Consider the following 20,302-nt stretch of genomic DNA (forward strand, 5'->3'; position numbering starts at 1 on the left):
TCATTTTGAAATACTAAATCATTATTATGTACTTGGAGATACTGCTTTTGAGATTAATTGTTGTTAACATAAATTATCCTGTCTATTCAGATGAATACAGCAAACATGAATATTGCACATCATTGAGTATGACTTCTTTAAAGCTTCTGTACACCCACACAGGTGTTTTCACTTAACCTGGCTCATTAGACCTGTGCTTAGGACTGTGTAGGAATATAGACTGCAACTGACAATTGCCTCTTGTTGGCTGTGTTGTACCTGTTAGGTCACAATTCTCATCTACTAATAAGAATGATGAATGTGTGATTTATCCCACCCTAATAAATACCCATCAAAGCTCCAACCCACCTTCAATCTCAACATTCTCTCAGCACCTTCCAGCCGTAACTGACTTTCAGTGTAACTACTAATGATCATCAACCATAATAATCATAAAAATCATTTAAATTACAGATGAAGCACAACTACGTAGGCAGCCACCATCAGACCATTATAGGCTATACAAGATGCGGAGAATGCATTAATGTGTTCATCACTTATTTTACAGCTGGTAAATGTGGAACTGATTTTAAATACTTCATACATTATATTGCTGGGTAATTTAATGATCCATCATAATTCATTTGGATTGTTCATCTCAATCCACAAAGTGGAGTAGAAAAAGTGTCAGAAACTGAAAATTTTCTAGTACAAGTAATTAATTATTGTTCATTGTTGTTCTTCAGCACAGTACTTGAGTTCTCAGTTACATTCCACCACTGCTGAACACTGAATTAAATCATTTTAAGAGTCTAAGAGTAATGTGTGTGTAGGATTGATTATTGCGAGGGGGGTTCTTAATGTACAGTACATGCATTTGTGTTTCACCTCTGTTTAGATTTGTACTGGGTTGTCAAAAATGATAATTATAATCTTTTTCTTGTCTTACAGTGTTCTTCTAGGTCATGCAAGATCTTCAGTTAAAACAGCTAGAGTTCTCATTTTTGTTTGTCTTTTATTTCTGGCTTTGTTAGATGAAAAGAGATGCCTCCAAGTAGTTTTTGCTCAGTAGCTGTGACTGCGGTAAACAAAATGGAAAAGGGCCTCATATTGGTTATTGCCTGGGACTCCATCGTGTGACCAAAGCCTCGGCTTTATGATTAAATACATAGGAATATTTAATGTACTTGGACCAATAAGAGGCAGACAGATATTACTGTAAGTGGTGAATGAATTAAGGTTTTTATTTCAGTATTAGACAAGTAAATAGTCCCTCCATCTGAATGTTTACTCAAGAATCTAACGGACCCTTAGTCAGACTTGAGTTGATGGCGTAAGGCTCTATAAATATTTATGTGAATGGTGACATCCATCCATCCATCCACCCAACACTTTCCAATTCATCCTCAGGGACATGCATGTCAATTTTAAATGAAATATCGTTGCGCTGCAGAAATGTCCTGGTCAACACATCATACCTTTACAGACTACCTTGCATGAGGCAACGACTCACTCACAGCTCAGAGGGATCAATTCACTCTGTAGACTGTCCTATTATAAAATCTAAAGTATAATAATCAGATATTATTATTGTAATTATAAGATCTGATTTATAATAACAGATAATAACAGATAGCAAACCAAACACTTATTTGCTGTGCCAAATTTTCTAATTGCTCGCCATTCAGAACATCACTCATCGCATCATAAGCAGTCAGTGTTGACCTGGACTGCCATGAAACTGCTCTGTTCTAGAAATATAGTGCTTACTCACAGAGACCAGCATGCTTTTGAAAAAGAAAAGACCTGGTGAGGAGACCAGCAGCCCAGCTGACAGAAATTCAGCTAGTAAAACTTGCAAGTATGATGCTGAAAATATATAGTATGGATTAACTGCCATATGTAAACTTCAGCGTTACTTAAAACACTCCTATGGAGGCTGAAAAAACACAAATCGCCTAAACCAATCGACTATAACCTCAACTTGTATGATAAATATCTTCACTGACTTACCGTCTTGCTAGTTTTTATACGTTTTACATACATACATACAATTTATTTTGGGTGAGAAGTTATAGAGTTTTTCCTTAGCTGAAAACAACTCAATTGTACTGCTTCTAACAAATAGAATGCTTCATGCAACTCACTGACAAAAGTCTCATTATTACCTCTAGATGAAAACCAGTCGAGAGGGTTTGAGAAAACAAAAAGAATGAGAACTGTAACCCCCCTTTCACCCTGTCACTCTTAACGCAGTGTCACCTTACTGGGTGATTTGAGCTCTAAATGTTCTTTTTGGACATCAGTTTTGCCATCAATCAATGATGTAGCCATAAATGTGAACCAAAACCATTTATTTATGATTCTTTTTCAAGTTTGTTCATATTAAAAAAATGTCATACAAAAATCAGAACATTTGAGAGGAGGGACAAAAGTTATATAACATCTCAACTTCAGGCAAAACGCTGCCAGTCTCCAAATAATGGTGACCTTGGAGGGAACTGAACTCTGCTTTCCACAACTCCTCAACACTTCTTGCAGAAAGCCAATACGTCCTCACTTTGAGGCCATGCTGACTTACTGTAACATTCGGGTTTTCATCATGTCATTTCCTGTTTTATTTTGTAACTCTACCTCTTGTGTCTTTTCAGTTTCCTGTGTTTTCCCGCCTCTCATCAACCACACCTGAGGCCACTTACTCACCTGCCCCTGATTACCCTCCTTGCCTTCCCTGTGTATTTATACCCCCACCAGCTCCACATGTCTTTGCCAGATTGTCTTTGTTGTCAGTGGTGCTGCTTCTTGTTTTGCTGTGTTTGGCTCCATGACTTTGTTTGGACTTTGCCTTTTTATGGGATTCTAGTTTTGTGCCTTTTTTCCTGTCTGTTTTTGTTTGCCTTTTGAACTCTAGTAAAGACAGTGATTTTTATTTGAACCTCACTTTGCCTCCTGTGTGTTCTCTGCGCCTGAGTCTCAACCTTCCAGAGCTGTTACACTTACATTCTTACATTTTTCAAATGTAAATACTTCCTGCAGTCCTGGTAGTGGTAGGGGTGAGTTTATTTTATAACCCCTTTTTTCTCCTGTTTTTCTCCTTTATTTTATGGGTAGGTGAGTTAGTTAATTTAACCCTAGCTCTTTTTGTTTGTTATTTTGGGCCATGCTCACCCTGACGTCTTTCTACCATGTTCCCTTATGTGAGTGATGAATAAACCATTCTCTGTTGGACTGCAACCGCCGTGGCACTGGTAATCCTTGGGAGTAGGGAAAGAGGGGAATTGTTTTTTGTGTTGTGCTCAGGTTTTACCCCAAACTGGGCATAACAGCAAAAGAATACGTTAAAGTTTTTTTTCCTTTATATTGTGCCCATTCATTTGTGTTTCATTGAGGAGTAGAACTGTTTAAAAGTGTTCCCTTGTCATAAACACATATAAACTTACTCTTTCCTTCTCTCCACTGCTGTGCTGTTGTTGTGTAGTGTTCACAACACACGCTTTATGCATGCTCAGCTGGCCACAGCGTGCATCCTACCCACCGCAAGTTTAATTCAACATGCAGTGATGGTTGAGCAAAAGAGGAGTGTCATTTGGAGCTACTTCACAGCTGTAAATGAAAACATATCAACCTGTGATGTGTGCAGGAGGGCTATTCGCTAGTTTATTGGCAGTGATTTATTGGAGTCTTTTCAGAGAGGCAGGGAATATCCAGGTTAGTATTTCAGATACATAACCATTTTGTTCTGGAACTGAGTCTGATAAGTGCTACTGGTATTGAGTAACAGAAGTTTGAACACATTGCAGGAGAGTTTTTATTCTGCCTGAATATGTTTGTTGCTAACAGACAGCTGCAGATGACATATAGCTGGGACTTAGTTGGCAAACACAACAGGACCACATCATTCAGCTTTACGTTGTCCCAAGTTCAAATTTGAAGGCAATCAGGGACGGCTCGAGAGTAATATTCAAGGAGTGGCATGGACAATTCAAGGGGTGGAAAAAATATGCATTCAATTGAAATTGATTAATTGTTGTTGAAATTGAGTAACTGTTGTTTTTTTCAAATCTTGAAACTTTTTTCCTTGAACAAACATCCATCATTAAGCATAAATTGTCACCAGAACAGATCGTGGAATCATATGTTAGAGCCAAAACTTTTCGTACATGTATTTTGAATGTATTTTGAACTAGAACTGCCTTAAACTGGGGCAGTAAGGTATCTTTTAGGGGTGGCAACTGCTTCCCCATGCCACCCCTCTAGATCCGCCCCAATGACAATACCACAAAAAATGATTATTTACACTTTTTTCTAAGGATATGTCTGGGCCTTTTGGAGACCCACAGAATCCCCTGCTTCAGAGTAATTGCATTTAACTCCGTGATTTGCTTATTAGGAAGGTTTTTAGGTTATTTACGTTCATAATCACAAGAATTATGTGTATAATGCTCAGATTTTCCTCAGGTATTACCCCTAGACACCCAGGTCCCATTGTGTGAACTGTGACCCCTGATTTAGAGAAACCCCAGATCTGCCTCTGCGCAGACCACATTACATCATAGTCATAGGGCTTGGAAGTGTAGTGAGTATGCAGAGGAAGAGGGAGGGTAGTGTTGCAGAGGGAGGGAGAAATACTGAATGGGATGGGATTTAGGAAGGGAAAGGAGGATAGTAGTATGTCATAAAGCTTTGCTCAAATCAGTGACAGCTCAGCAGTTTCTCTCCTCCTCTCTCCGGTGATGGCACTTGAAGGAGTTGAACTATGCTTTCCACAACTACTCAACTCCTCCTGCCATAAGCCGGAGCCTCCTAACTCTGTCACTGTGTTTATTTACATTCTGCTGTCCTCCATCGCTGTTCTCACTGCAGCTCTCAACCTGCTGGTCATCATTGCCATCTCCCACTTCAGGCACATAGCATTTGCAGCATATATCAAAATGTTGTTACACTGACTTTAGATACACAGGAAAAGTAGTTTCAGCCTTATAGGTGCTGGCCCAGAGATCATGACACTCTGGTCACTTTGACTATTTTGATATACTGTTCTCTTGAATCGTTACTGTTTTTTCCACAGGTGCTGCTGATAATATTGTGATGGTGTTAACAATGATATTTTCTCACTGCAGGCAGCTTCACACCCCCACCAACTTCCTCCTCCTTTCTCTGGCTGTCACTGATTTTCTTGTGGGCTTTCTGCTGATTCCAGTTGAAATCCTCCTGACAGAGACCTGTTGGATTCTGGGTGACTTCATGTGTGCAATGTATTTTCTGTTACCTGTCATCATAATTAGTGCCTCAGTAGGAAACATGGTACTCATATCTGTTGACCGCTACGTGGCCATTTGTTACCCTCTGCATTACGCCACCAAAGTCACTCAAGACGTTGTTAAAATATGTGTTTTCTTGTGTTGGATTTGTGCTGCTTTCTACACCATTTTCCTTTTATATGATAACCTGAAGCAGCCAGGCAGGTATAATTCCTGCATTGGGGAATGTGTGTTCAACATTACAGGAGCTGTTGATCTTGTTGTCAACTTCATTATTCCCATATCTGTCATCATAGTTCTGTATATGAGAGTATTTGTTGTGGCTGTGTCTCAGGCTCGTGCCATAAAGTCCCACACTGCAACTGTCTCTCAACAGCATTCAAAGACTGTGAAAACTCAGTTATCTGAATTTAAAGCAGCCCGGACACTTGGTATTCTTGTAGTTGTGTTTATGTTCTGCTACTCTCCATATTACTGTGTCTCTCTCACAGGCCATGAAATCTTGGTTGGTTCTTCAACTGAAGTCTTTATGATTTTTCTGATGTATTTTAACTCCTGTTTAAACCCTATCATTTATGCTCTTTTCTACCCCTGGTTTAAAAAAACCATTCGACTTATTGTTACATTTCAGATACTACAGGCTGACTCCCATCAGGCCAACGTATTGTAAAGAGACACTGTGGAATAACAGAAAATGCTGTTATATGCACAGCACATTATGTTTCTGAAAACAAGTAAGTAATTAGTAATTCTTGAAAACATTGCTTGTGTTTGATGATTCTTTTTGCTTTTAAATGTAATGAGACACAGACATTGTGGTATGGTGATGATCAAGAGAAGCCTTCTTCATATTCCATGTTTTTTTCACAAGGAAGCAAAGCTTAGATAATCACCACTTTCAGGAGAAATCCTACTAATATAACTGGAGAGTAGTGTGTGTTTGTGCATCATACCATTCCTCCAATCCGCATTCCTTTCATTTTTAATGTTAAATAAATAGTACTGCAGTTTTACTTTTTTTACCTTTGAAATCCAGAACTACTATCACCTGGAACTACTTTTTTCTATAATAGTTTTAACATTTTCTATATTTTCCACATTCTGCAAGTGAATCTGGCATGAAAACACACTGATAATCTAACCTAATAAATGATCTGATTCTGATAAATGATGAAAAATGCCTGCCATACTACTTTTCATTTCTCTCCCCCTCTCCCTGCTGTTCTCCTGGAGTTTCAACTCCCACATTTTTTTCCTCCACATGATGAAGTATGGCAGTCTGCCCATCCAGTATATTTTTTTACAAATAATGAGTGCTGTTTATCAGAGCTGGTCCTGACCTCCCTGGGGTCCTAAGTAAAATTCTGCATAAAAGGCCCATCTACCTGACCTGTGACCCATTTTGTCATCGTCACATAATCACACCTGACACCCCAGTGCTCCTGTTACAATCCTCCCTTCTCATCAATTTGCTCTATCTGTCTGTCTGTATATAAAAAAAATAGTAGAAAATCTAACAAAATTTAACACGTCTTAAGTTTATGCCAGTATGACTAATTTAACAAATATCAGCATGTGAACAGGCTGCTGCACAAGTAGGTGTGTGTTTAAAATATTTTGCCTACTTTCGGGGGATCAAACAATACCTTTCTTTAAAAGAAACAAGTTTCTATCCCTTCTTTCCTCAGAGTTACTTTGACAAGTTTCCTAAATAACTCATTCTGAACAAAGGAACACTCTATTAGATGAGACAGGTGCGTGGGAGAGAGGCAAGTAGACCAAAAAGTTGCAAAAAGACTGTGAGAGTGTGTGGAAGTCCTTTCACAGCCAAATCACTCATTCTGAATTTGATTCATTACGTTCCATCTTTACTTTTTACACAGTGCCCTAACAGGGTTATAGTATTTATTAATTCGGTTAAATTAGATTGTATTAGATTACATTAAACTTCTACCTTTATTGGGATATTTTACATATTTATAAACCGTAACAAATACACAACACATGAAAAATACATTTGTCATATTGACACATTCATGCCGTCGTCAGGGGGTGGGGGGATGACAGAAAGAGCTCTGCCGGTCTTGTTTATTGCTTTCAGAACTGACTATTATGAGTCCATGACATCTGAAACTTGAAGACTGAGGTGCTCTGCTGATGTTTGTGATGTCACTGAGCCCTTCACAGCTTTTACTAATTCAAATTCACCTGCCTTCAAAGTGCACACAGAAGGAAAAAGTCTGAAAAGGTAAAAAATCTGACGACCACAAGCTGAAACATGTCAGCCCAAGACTAGTCATTCTAACATTTAATAGGTAGACTGGATATGTATTGCAGATATCATTAATTCAGTTCTTCCTAGTCAAAATAAGTTTGAGATATTCACAACGTCATTCTTGCAAGGACAAATGATGGTGTAATCCAAGTGTCCGTAAGCCGCGACATTCAAATTTGACCCAAAAAGACAGCATTCACACCATGTTTTTAGCCTCAGTGTCAATTGTAGCCTCTCAGACTGGATCCGTGGCACACGCCTGAAGCGGGTACACAGGCTCTCGCCCAAGCGGCGTGACACAAGATATACACGAGATCTCGCGATACCTTCACACCTGCGTTTATATGCTGCCTGGAAGTGAGTGAGACAACAGAGAGAGATCTGCTCAGAAATAGTGACTTGTGACAGGCACAGTTGACTTTGCACACTTTCAACAACAAAGTAAATGTCCAAGGACTTCGACATAGAAGAGGAACATAATTTCTTTGCTGCAGCCATGCAGTTTGGGCAAGAGCTTGTGTACCTGCTTCAGGCATGTGCACGCCGATCAGGTCTGAGAGGCTACAGTTGACATTCAACCCTCCTCTCGTGTTAGGGTCGGCACCGACCTGTTTTTAGGTTTTAAATGCATAAAAGTACTACATAAATTTGTTTATTGCATCAAGACTTTTTGACTTTGTCAGGAACTTCTATTTAAACAAAATTATTAAAAAAACAAAAAAACAATTTTACTAAATTTTAAAATGCTCTGGTGAAAATTATGACCTTTGTGTTGTTAGGGTCAGTTTCGACCCAGTTATAATATAAGATTATAAAACAATAATAAGTGCCAAAACTGAAATCATAAACACACTATCAGCCAGCAGCCCACAGCCAGCTCTTCCTCCAACCACTTGAGCTTCAGTTAGGAGCTTCTCTCTTTGCCTGTTTGACCAAACAAAGACGGACATGTCCAGGTACGTAAGGCCAATTCAGTTTAGGGTTGATGACTTGCAGAGTACACATCTCCAGTTTACAGCATGCAACAATGAGAAGAAGATTTACTGTAAGGACAGAAGGACAAACACATTGTGCTTCACCTGGAAAAAATAGCTCTGCAAAGAACACACTAAAAGGGTCACTTTTTGTCTCACATGCATCTAAAAATTCACAAATACACATGCATGTTCTTGCACATAGAGTTTTTATGGAACCAGTACATGATTTCTGTTGGTTTGATTTGCTTGATTGGTTGTTGTTTGTTTGACCTTGCAAATCTACATTTTGTATTATTTTTAGTTCTGCTTTTCATTTTGTATTTGTATTAAGTTCTATTTATGAAAAATAAAATACTTGTTTTTTGCCTTTTTCTTGAAGTAAATATTTATGGGTCAAAATTGACCCGTAACACCATAGATGTTACTATAGTTAACAATATTAAAACTAAAACAACATTTTTTTTGAACATTTAAGAGATGTGTTCTAATACCCCTCAGTAACAGTCAGGTAACATAACAACCTTTTATTTATTTATATAATTCTCTTGAGGTTCATTTGACAATTTTTCATATTGAAAACGAGGGTTATGCTGTCAAAACAAAGGCCCAGGGGCCACAACACAAATATTAAAACCAATCTTTTCATGGATAAGGAAGCCTAACAAGGTAACAAGAAATAAGAAACAAATTGGATGGTAAATAATTGTTTTTAGGGTATTTTATGGCTGATTCAAGACACAGGTCAAAACCGACCCGTTAACATAAGAGATAGTAACAGAAAGCTAACACAAGAGGAAGGTTAAGCTAAAAACATGGTATAAATGGCATTTTTTTGGGTCAATTTCTCATGTCGTGGCTTCATTGTTACTTGTATAACACCACACGAGCAAAATGGAGACATTTTGTGGGAGTTTTCTGTGTTATTTTTTTACATTTTAAAACTGGTCACCATTTCAATTGTACTGGATTTGGCTGCAATGCTCTTTTCTGCTGAAGCTCCAGGAGTGTTTTATGAACTGGAGATCTTCACCCATCCTCACATCAGCACAGGGGTGTGTAGATATTGAGTGAAATTTCATTTTTGGGTGAACTATCACTTTAAAGAAGCAAGAGCATCCTTTTTCTTCTTTAGCAAATCAATCCAACCCCAGAATTTGAATTAAGGTAATAGATTCAGTCTCCCCCCCGATCATTTTATTGATGCTTCACAGGAGCTATGTGAAGATTTTAAATTTTTTTTCAGCCTATCAGTAACTGCTCTCTTAATGAAGTGAAGTTACAATCTCTCACTGTCTACCCTCAACTGACATCACCACTCTCTTCCACGTCCCAGAATTCTGGGGCAGTAAGGTATCTTTTAGGGGTGGCAACTGCTTCCCCATGCCACCCCTCTAGATCTGCCCCGATGACAATACCACAAATAATGAATATTTACACTTTTTTCTAAGGATATGTCTGGGCCTTTTGGAGACCCACAGAATCCCCTGCTTCAGAGTAATTGCATTTAACTCCGTGATCTGCTTATTAGGAAGGTTTTTAGGTTATTTACGTCCATAATCACAAGAATTATGTGTATAATGCTCAGATTTTCCTCAGGTATTACCCCTAGACACCCAGGTCCCATTGTGTGAACTCTGGCCCCTGATTTAGAGAAACCCCAGATCTGCCTCTGCGCAGACCACATTACATCATAGTCATAGGGCTTGGAAGTGTAGTGAGTATGCAGAGGAAGAGGGAGGGTAGTGTTGCAGAGGGAGGGAGAAATACTGAATGGGATGGGATTTAGGAAGGGAAAGGAGGATAGTAGTATGTCATAAAGCTTTGCTCAAATCAGTGACAGCTCAGCAGTTTCTCTCCTCCTCTCTCCGGTGATGGCACTTGAAGGAGTTGAACTATGCTTTCCACAACTACTCAACTCCTCCTGCCATAAGCCGGAGCCTCCTAACTCTGTCACTGTGTTTATTTACATTCTGCTGTCCTCCATCGCTGTTCTCACTGCAGCTCTCAACCTGCTGGTCATCATTGCCATCTCCCACTTCAGGCACATAGCATTTGCAGCATATATCAAAATGTTGTTACACTGACTTTAGATACACAGGAAAAGTAGTTTCAGCCTTATAGGTGCTGGCCCAGAGATCATGACACTCTGGTCACTTTGACTATTTTGATATAATGTTCTCTTGAATCGTTACTGTTTTTTCCACAGGTGCTGCTGATAATATTGTGATGGTGTTAACAATGATATTTTCTCACTGCAGGCAGCTTCACACCCCCACCAACTTCCTCCTCCTTTCTCTGGCTGTCACAGATTTTCTTGTGGGCTTTCTGCTGATTCCAGTTGAAATCCTCCTGACAGAGACCTGTTGGATTCTGGGTGACTTCATGTGTGCAATGTATTTTCTGTTACCTGTCATCATAACCACTGCCTCAGTAGGAAACATGGTACTCATATCTGTTGACCGCTATGTGGCCATTTGTAACCCTCTGCATTACGCCACCAAAGTCACTCAAGACGTTGTTAAAATATGTGTTTTCTTGTGTTGGATTTGTGCTGCTTTCTACACCATTTTCCTTTTATATGATAACCTGAAGCAGCCAGGCAGGTATAATTCCTGCATTGGGGAATGTGTGCTCAACATTGCAGGAGCTGTTGATCTTGTTGTCAGCTTCATTATTCCCATATCTGTCATCATAGTTCTGTATATGAGAGTATTTGTTGTGGCTGTGTCTCAGGCTCGTGCCATAAAGTCCCACACTGCAACTGTCTCTCAACAGCATTCAAAGACTGTGAAAATTCAGTTATCTGAATTTAAAGCAGCCCGGACACTTGGTATTCTTGTAGTTGTGTTTATGTTCTGCTACTCTCCATATTACTGTGTCTCTCTCACAGGCCATGAAATCTTGGTTGGTTCATCAAATGAAGTCCTTATGACTTTTCTGATGTATTTTAACTCCTGTTTAAACCCGATCATTTATGCTCTTTTCTACCCCTGGTTTAAAAAAGCCATTCGACTTATTGTTACATTTCAGATACTACAGGCTGACTCCCATCAGGCCAACGTATTGTAAAGAGACACTGTGGAATAACAGAAAATGCTGTTATATGCACAGCACATTATGTTTCTGAAAACAAGTAAGTAATTAGTAATTCTTGAAAACATTGCTTGTGTTTGATGATTCTTTTTGCTTTTAAATGTAATGAGACACAGACATTGTGGTATGGTGATGATCAAGAGAAGCCTTCTTCATATTCCATGTTTTTTTCACAAGGAAGCAAAGCTTAGATAGTCAACACTTTCAGGAGAAATCCTACTAATATAACTGGAGAGTAGTGTGTGTTTGTGCATCATACCATTCCTCCAATCCGCATTCCTTTCATTTTTAATGTTAAATAAATAGTACTGCAGTTTTACTTTTTTACCTGCAACCTTTATTTTGAAATCCAGAACTACTATCACCTGGAACTACTTTTTTCCACAATATTTTTCACATTTTCTATGTTTTCCACGTTCTGCAAGTGAATCTGGCATGGAAACACACTGATAATCTAACCTAATAAATGATCTGATTCTGATAAATGATGATGAATGATGCTCTTTTCATTTCTCTCCCCCTCTCCCTGCTGTGTGGAGTTTCAACTCCAACATTTTTTTCTTCCACATGATGAAGTATGGCAGTCTGCCCATCCACTATATTTATTACAAATAATGAGTGCTGTTTATCAGAGCTGGTCCTGACCTCCCTGGGGTCCTAAGTAAAATTCTGCATAAAGGCCCATCTACCTGACCTGTGACCCATTTTGTCATCGTCACATAATCACACCTGACACCCCAGTGCTCCTGTTACAATCCTCCCTTCTTATCAATTTGCTCTATCTGTCTGTCTGTATATAAAAAAATAGTAGAAAATCTAACAAAATTTAACACGTCTTAAGTTTATGTCAGTAGGGCTAATTTAACAAATATCAGCATGTGAACAGGCTGCTGCACAAGTAGGTGTGTGTTTAAAATATTTTGCCTACTTTTCGGGGGATCAAACAATACCTTTCTTTAAAAGAAACAAGTTTCTATCCCCTCTTTGCTCAGAGTTACTTTGACAAGTTTCCTAAATAACTCATTCTGAACAAAGGAACACTCTATTAGATGAAGGCCACAAGCTGAAACATGTCAGCCCAAGACTAGTCATTCTAACATTTAATAGGTAGACTGGATATATATTGCAGATATAATTAATTCAATTCTTCCTAGTCAAAATAAGTTTAAAATATCCACAATGTCCATGTCCTTCCAAGAACAAATGATGTCACTTTTTCCATTATTGTCTATGGGGTTTCACATTACTGATATCTACAGTTAAGTAGCAGATTTCCATAATATGAATGATATGGATATATAATGTGGATGTGGATATATAATTAAATTATGATTGGTCATAATTCCGGTTCAAGATATATTCAATTCCCTCAATTCAAGATATATGCATAATCCTTTTTAGATGTTAAATTAAGTTTTAACTAGTCAGAATCACATCAGCAGTAGAGGGTTAAGAGTCCATTTCATGCTGTGCCAGAACTGCCTCCAATTTTTGCAGTATGGATGTCATTACTGGGATCCAGAAGCTATGCAGCCTCAAGAGAGTGGAGCGTGCTGTAAAAGGATTGCAGCACATGCAAAAACACATCCCTCCAAAGATGGTCAGTTCTTCTGGTTGTGGACTTTTGGATTCCCTTGTAATGAAACTCCATCACTCAATGCCCTGCATAAGGTTCATGAATAGGTCCACCTGCAAGTTCTCTCATAATATGATCAGACTCTAGAGGGTAGTACATACAAGCATGTGGCTTATAGAAACAGACAGCACCCAGTTGTGACATGGTTGTCAGTGTTGCGATTCAGATGAATCATCAGCCAAGAGTTTCCATCTATGACAGAACAAATACTTGTTACAGTTAGACTGCAAAGCAGTGAAGAATCATTTGTGTTTGTCCTACCAAGGATGGAAGCACTGCTCATGAAAAGCAGAGTTGGGAAGAATCAAAACAGCTTTCCAAATTGTCATGCAGGCTTCCTAAATAATATATTTTAGAACTTATACTGGAGTTGAATATATGTTTATTTCTTTTCCTGAGAATGACTAAAGTAACATTAAGGAAGTGAGAGTCTATTGTATATTTATCGGCTGAGCACTGATTTAATGTGCTGGCCAAATGTTGACTGACCTGTAGCTGTGACTACGTCATTGCAGAACAGCGATCGCAGACCGTGGTTAACCAACATTTTCACCACGATGATTTCCCCGTATGAGGTACATGTTTCCATCTATGACACTGAGCCCCATTGTTTGAACCAAATGCTCAGTGGCCTAAACTAATTTATTGAATTAATCACTCTTTTGACAAAATCTTAAACAATTTTTAGTTAGACACAATTTGCAGATCACATGCAATCTTTTTGCAAAACATATTCTCACTTACTAAAACATGTTGCACTGTGATGCACTTTTGATGCAAAAGGGTAACCACAGGTGACAGAAGTTAAACACTGCACAAGTGTCACAGCTTACGCACAAGGACTCTCTAAATTGAAAATCCTTGTTACCAGTGATGTGATGACACCAATATAAGCCAACACAACAGGGGTGTGCATAAAGAAAGTGTACAAAGTACCCTTTGAGCACAACTCAGAAAGGGTCAAAGAGCAACAATATCAGTATATGCAAGTAAGTGTACATTCACAGTGCGTGCACTCTGCGGCATAGGTCTGTCTTTTTGTAACACTTACAAAACTATACCTATTTTTTCTGTTGGATTCCATAGACAGACTCCATGAATATATTTCTGTGGACGAAGCTTGATTGTATCTTGCGAAGAGGAGAGGGAGAGGCAGGAACGTAATTGGCCAACGGACCATAGTCCAAGTCTCTGGCCAGTGTGATGGCGACATGACACATTGTACCACCATATATAATCATGGGGTTCTGCACTGCCATGCCACATTGGGGCCATACAAGACACAACATCTTCTCACATTTCTGGATGGTCTTTGAGATGTCTTCTTTGGGCATGTATAGCAGGATCATTTTGGAGTTTGTCAGTTTTCACTGCAGTGTTCTGATACAGGACTGGTTCAACATGTATCAGCAATTCAGAAATGTCTGTCTTCCGCCCTCCTCTCCTACCCTCAACCCAACTGAAGAATTTTTCTCTGCATGGTGGTGGACAGTCTATGACCGACAACAGGGAAAATCTTTTACAGGGCATGGAAATGGCCTATGATAACACAGCTATCAAGTCTTGCCAGGGCTGGATCAGGTACACAACAGGCTTTTTCCGCTGTTATCTGGCTAAGGAGAACATTGCCATGCTGAGGCCAAATAAAAATGCACACTTATGCTATATCTAAATGGTTACAGAATTGTCAGTCTCTTTTGGCAAATGCAAAATGCATTTATTGTTTTAAAAACTATAAACAAAAAAATAAACTTTCTTTTCTGGAGCTACATCCCTGAACACTTCTATTTTTTGATGTAGTGTATAATGAATGCTCAGTAGTGCTAAAAAGAAATGAGCAGATTTTAAAATGTCTTCAGAATATGTCTAGCACATTGCAAAAAGTATCCAATAGTCTTGCATGCATAACTAATGTGTTGAAAGATTCTCATGCCAATAAACAGTAAAAAATCTTGTTGAAGTAAAGATGTTGATTATTTTCAATTAATTATAACCTACCCTAAAGCTGTGCAATCAGTTGTTGTCTCATGATGGCATTTTGATGGTGCAATTCATGTGGGGGGTCTTCTGGCATGTTTTCTGCTGGTGCTGGTTCAAGTAATCAAAGGCCCTCATTCACTGCAATATTGTGCAATATGCAGCATACTAATCGGTAATTTACACAAGGCACGGCTGCCATTCTAGTCAATGCTCGTGTTTACACCAGAAGTGCTGCGGCGCGTCTCAGCTGCATCCCAGAAGTGACTCAGCGCGCCGCTCCGCAGAGAATACACAGCAAGTCTATTGATGGATGGTGCATCAATTGGCATAGAGCAGGTCAAACGGGTAGGAAGTCAGGCACGGAAAAGGCACTTGACTCACGATCATAAAGACAGACAGAAAATAAACAGTTAGTAGAAGCACAAAGAGCAAGGAAAGAGGACTTAATCAACAAAATCAGAGCAAGTAAACATAATCAGCTGCTGAAACGCTGCTGGTGGAAATTGCAGTCACGTGCATGATGGAACAAAACCGCAGCGCAGCTGTGACGCGGCGCAGCCACCCCTGGTGTAAATTATGGGTAAGACAATCTGACATGCCTTCCTAAGGCTGTAGAGCAGTTTGCCACCAGCTGTGTCAAGGCGCATCTACCAGGCCTTCAATACACCAAATGTGTGCTCTAAAAGGGCACAACAGCGTGTTTGACGCTAATTGTATGAGCGCTCCTGTTTGTTTGAAGGCTGATTAAAGATGTCATTAGCCAGGGAGATCAAGCATAATGCTGATCACATGGAGAAAATAGTGAATTTTAGGTAAATGATCTGAAAACAGTTTGCAAGGTGACAATTAACAATTGACAAGTCACTTACCAACAAACCAGCCATCTCCATGCATACCTTGCACAAGACGCCAACTGCACTATTTACAACACAAAGGAGTCGTGTGCTCCCACTGGCTGTTGAGCAAGGACATTTAGAAGGTTGAATTTGGAGTCTGATATGATCTGGATGTTGATGGAGTGGTACTGCGATTGAGGAAGGGGAATGCATGTGATGTGTATATGTGTGCAGCTTATTGCTGTGATGATGTTTGTCAGTCCAGCAAAGGCATGAAAGTCTCTCTTAATTTGGACTCAATCATGTATGGGAAATTGATGTACCTGGGTGATATTCTGATGAGGGCTTTGATGACCAAGGGGTGCACATCACTCACGGAAGACTAGGACAAACCCGATCTATCTCCTATGCACCCTTGGAAAGTTCCCATGGCCAAAAATCCAATGGTGGTGAGCATCTGGACATGTGGTGGAAAAGGGGGTTTGATCACCATGTCTACCTCTGCAGTTGAGGCTCTAACAGGTTGCATATTTAGAGCAGCACAGTCTGTGGTAATCTAAACCGTGACTGCAGGCATCCAGAAGAAGTGAGTCAGCCATGACGCAGCTGGTTACAGTTTCTGTTGACCTTAAACTGTTGACAAATTCACCTTCAATTAGCACATAATCTCAGTCATTTTGTAGTTTGAGATCTTAATATTAATTTTGTAGTGTTATACAGTAGCATTCATTGCCAATTTGAATTGATGGTATCATTAGGTGAATAAATTCGGAATTATATTATAATTCCAATCACTGAGTCAAATAGAATGTCAGCATAATTTTGAGATGTAAATTATATATAATAATTCCTCAAAGAAATTAAATATATAATCCATTTATAGTTAGCTAGACATTAGTAGGTAATGTTATGTATGTCACATGACATCACTGAATGCACTCACAAAACAAAAGTGATGTGATGCACATGACATGACGCATGTAACTGAATGTACTTTATAACTTGTTACTCTGAGGTTTTTCTGAGTACAGTTTTATCATCGTTATAATCCTTTCAGGGGATGCATTCCATGTCAAGGTGTTTTTACCAGGACAAATTTCTTGATTAAAGTGATGAAGAATACTGAGTTTTTTGGCTTGAACACTCCAGACTTCTGATCATATCATATTTTAAAAGATATTTTTACAGTGTTAGTGTGGATACTGTACTGTAGTGGATTCAAATGCACAAAACAAAGTGCACCATCTCATCAGTACGGATGTTTGTTTCAGGCTGGAAAAAACACATTCACTGTACATAACCTCTGAGGATGTTGTGATATAATGGACACATAACCAAAGCATACACAGACACACACACACACACACACACACACACACACACACACACACACACACACACACACACACACACACACTTTCTCTTATTAAGACCTTTCACATTTAATTTGTCTCTGGACACTGAACAGCTCTGAGTGTAGCCCATTATCTGCTGTTAATGGATGTGCTTCTCTGAGAAAGTTTTCACACCTACTGTCATTAGTGTCACTTGATGACTTCACTGCTATCAGAGGGGTTACTGTAAGACAAAACAAACGTTTTTTTTTGCTGAGATCATTTCTCTCATGACCAAACATTTGTGATGCAACTTTGAGGCCTCAGCACATGATGCAATATTTGATTAAGGACCAGGATCACCACCCCAAAATAAACATATATTCTTTTACTTATCACCAGTTGCATCAGTGTTACAAGTCACAGATAAGAAACAAAACTTTTTCTTTCTTTAGTGAATGCTTCTGAGTATAGCACACTGCACAATGTACACAGTATAAAAACATATTTTGACACCACACTCCCAGATCGTTTGCCTTCTCTTTACAGTATTGCAAACTCAAAACAAATACTTAATTCCAAAACCAACATGGAAGTTTCACATTCAGTGAGCAGCTTACATTATTGATGGTCAGCATTTTGACCCTCATCTCCCCAGCATCTCCTCTCCTCAGCATCTCCCCAAAAGCTGGCACGTTAGTTCAGTTTTAATGGATATCACAAATTTCATCAATAAGTGTATATCACAACATCCCAATTTTGGACACATTTTCAATCTTTCACTCTCCCTGTTTTGTATGCAGACCGGATGAGTATCTGTTGATGTCTAATGTAAAAAGAAATAGTGAAGGCTTCTTCCATGATGTTGATGATAATAGGTGTTATAGACTCATTCCTTACCTGAGCCAACCTATCATAAAGTAGAGAATGACGATGACAATGAGAACCCTTCTTCTCGTGTGCTCACTTGTAGCAGTGGTTGCGGACGTGGTTGCTGCCGCGCTCCTGTCAGTTCCCACCTCAAGCCATGCTGCCCTTTTCTTTTTGTGTTCTTTGTTTCGCACTGACAACATGCACCTTACATTATCCAACACATCCACGCACCCTCACACACCACTGATACTGATTACCACACCTCATTGCAGTATTTATGTTTGAAACATTTAATAAACTTCAGTTAATTGTTGGAGACGCCCGTCTACATCTCCCTCATTTGTTGCAGCCTACGAGCCGGCTGTAACAATGCTGTATACATAATTGCAAGCAAATGTAACATTAAATAAAAAATACTTTATAAATACTGTGAAACCCCTTAAATTACCTGTTTACCCTAAATTATACATTAAATGCAAGTAAAGTGACCCATTGCTAACTTGTATCAGATGCAGAGGTTGCGCTAGACTTTTTCATTGTCTGTCATTTTGACTGACAGGGTCATAAAAATCCCGTCATAATCTATATTTACCTGTCACTTTAATTTTTAAAATGATAATAATTACATATTCAATAGCATTTAATTTTGATTCTTTTTTAATTAATATTCAGTCCAAACAAGGTGAACAGAGAATCCACACCGTACCTCTTTTACCAACACCATCATCGTTATTGGGCTTTTTGAAGAAACTTCAGCTGCTGACACTCAGCTGCCGTGACACTAGGTGCGTTCAAGATGAGCCAGGCCTATGCAGAATTGATCAACGGTGATCGCCGCACAGTGCATACCAGTTAGATTTGTGTCCCGACTTGATCCCAACTTGCACATGTGGGCAACAATAATCTCACGAGATTGAGGCGGCCGCAGTTTGTAGAGCCAGATGCCGCAGCTGCTGTCCACCAACTGCAAACGCCTGGCTGTCACCTGACTGACAAGCTGACAGGCTCTGATTGGCTCTTAATTTTGACAACAAACACCACGTGTTGTATATTAATTTTCTGTGTAATTGTAATATTTAATGCTGGATATATCAGTCTTCTGTTGTGCAATGAAGTTTTAATCTGTCAGCAAGCAGATATTTAGTGTCTGATAATAATAAGGGTTATATATATATATATGACTTATCAAAAGAACAGTTTAGTGCTTTACAAGACAGATAAAAGAACAAATGTTACCAGCGTCAAAAGGAGGATCTCTTCTACTTTAACTTCAATCAACGATCAAGAACGCACTTTATTTCTTCAGCTATGATCATGATCTGCAGACTACAGGTAACCTACAGGTGATCTAACAGGATGTTCGTGTCTCTTCCTTTACTCTCTCGTAAGTCTGTTGAAAACTGTCCAACTTGACTGCAGCTTTTTGTCTCCACCTCCTGCTGTGGCCGCCTGATCTCGTCTACTCTCCAGGCGAGGCGCAGTTCATCTTGAACGCACCTAATAGCTAATTAATATGCTCACTCACCACCAAGTGGTCAATTGCAACCTGTCAAAATGACAGATGACCTTCAGATTTTTCCGTCACCATTTTAAAAAAACGGTCAACAACGGAAAATATTCGGTTAGCGCGACCCCTGATCAGATGTATGAATTTTACTGCATTTGAACTTTTATGATCATAAATACTTGCTTTAAGATTTTAGATCATATTTATTTATCATACTTATTTAAATAAATAACAAATTAAATCATACAGTGTTTTTAAATGATGCAGGGTAATATTTTTACTAATGCAATGCCTTTTTTTCATATGTAATTTTGCCTCTGGCTTTTGCAAAAGTCTGTGCTTTGCACAGGTCAACCCCAGGTCACAAACTGGCGAGCAAACAGCCTCTCTTTCTGTCAGCATCTGTACTTTCACTTCTGGTTGTTTTCTGCGCCACTTTCTATGGGTCTGGGTTGCACGTGGGGCAGTTGTGGAGTTGCTCCTTCAGCACGTGGAACGGACACTCCTCCACCTGAGCTAAAAGATTGTCCAGCTGTCCAATTTCTTGACCT

At 39.1% G+C, this 20,302-nt stretch overlaps 2 protein-coding genes and 1 long non-coding RNA gene across 3 annotated transcripts in view; all 3 read left to right on the forward strand.

The window, feature by feature from the left end:
* Positions 1-2,919, forward strand: part of LOC146322551 (uncharacterized) — a 155,187-nt gene extending 152,268 nt beyond the window's left edge. The window contains exon 2 of the long non-coding RNA XR_014771301.1: positions 2,631-2,919. This is a non-coding gene — a long non-coding RNA (uncharacterized LOC146322551). The remainder of the gene's footprint in view (positions 1-2,630) is intronic.
* A 2,148-nt stretch (positions 2,920-5,067) lies between these two features.
* On the forward strand, positions 5,068-5,910 carry LOC146322574 (trace amine-associated receptor 4-like). The gene has a single exon (XM_084724601.1). The coding sequence runs from the start codon at positions 5,068-5,070 to the stop codon at positions 5,908-5,910; it is 843 nt and encodes a 280-aa protein (XP_084580727.1).
* A 4,440-nt stretch (positions 5,911-10,350) lies between these two features.
* LOC146322575 (trace amine-associated receptor 4-like) lies at positions 10,351-11,561 on the forward strand. Its single transcript, XM_084724598.1, has 2 exons — positions 10,351-10,533; positions 10,751-11,561. The coding sequence occupies exons 1-2, from the start codon at positions 10,364-10,366 to the stop codon at positions 11,559-11,561; spliced, it is 981 nt and encodes a 326-aa protein (XP_084580724.1). The 5' UTR covers positions 10,351-10,363.
* The last annotated feature ends 8,741 nt before the right edge of the window (positions 11,562-20,302 follow it).

Source organism: Lutjanus erythropterus, chromosome 8 (assembly GCF_056507025.1).
Source record: "Lutjanus erythropterus isolate fLutEry1 chromosome 8, fLutEry1.hap2, whole genome shotgun sequence".
Classification (NCBI taxonomy): Eukaryota; Metazoa; Chordata; class Actinopteri; order Lutjaniformes; family Lutjanidae; genus Lutjanus; species Lutjanus erythropterus.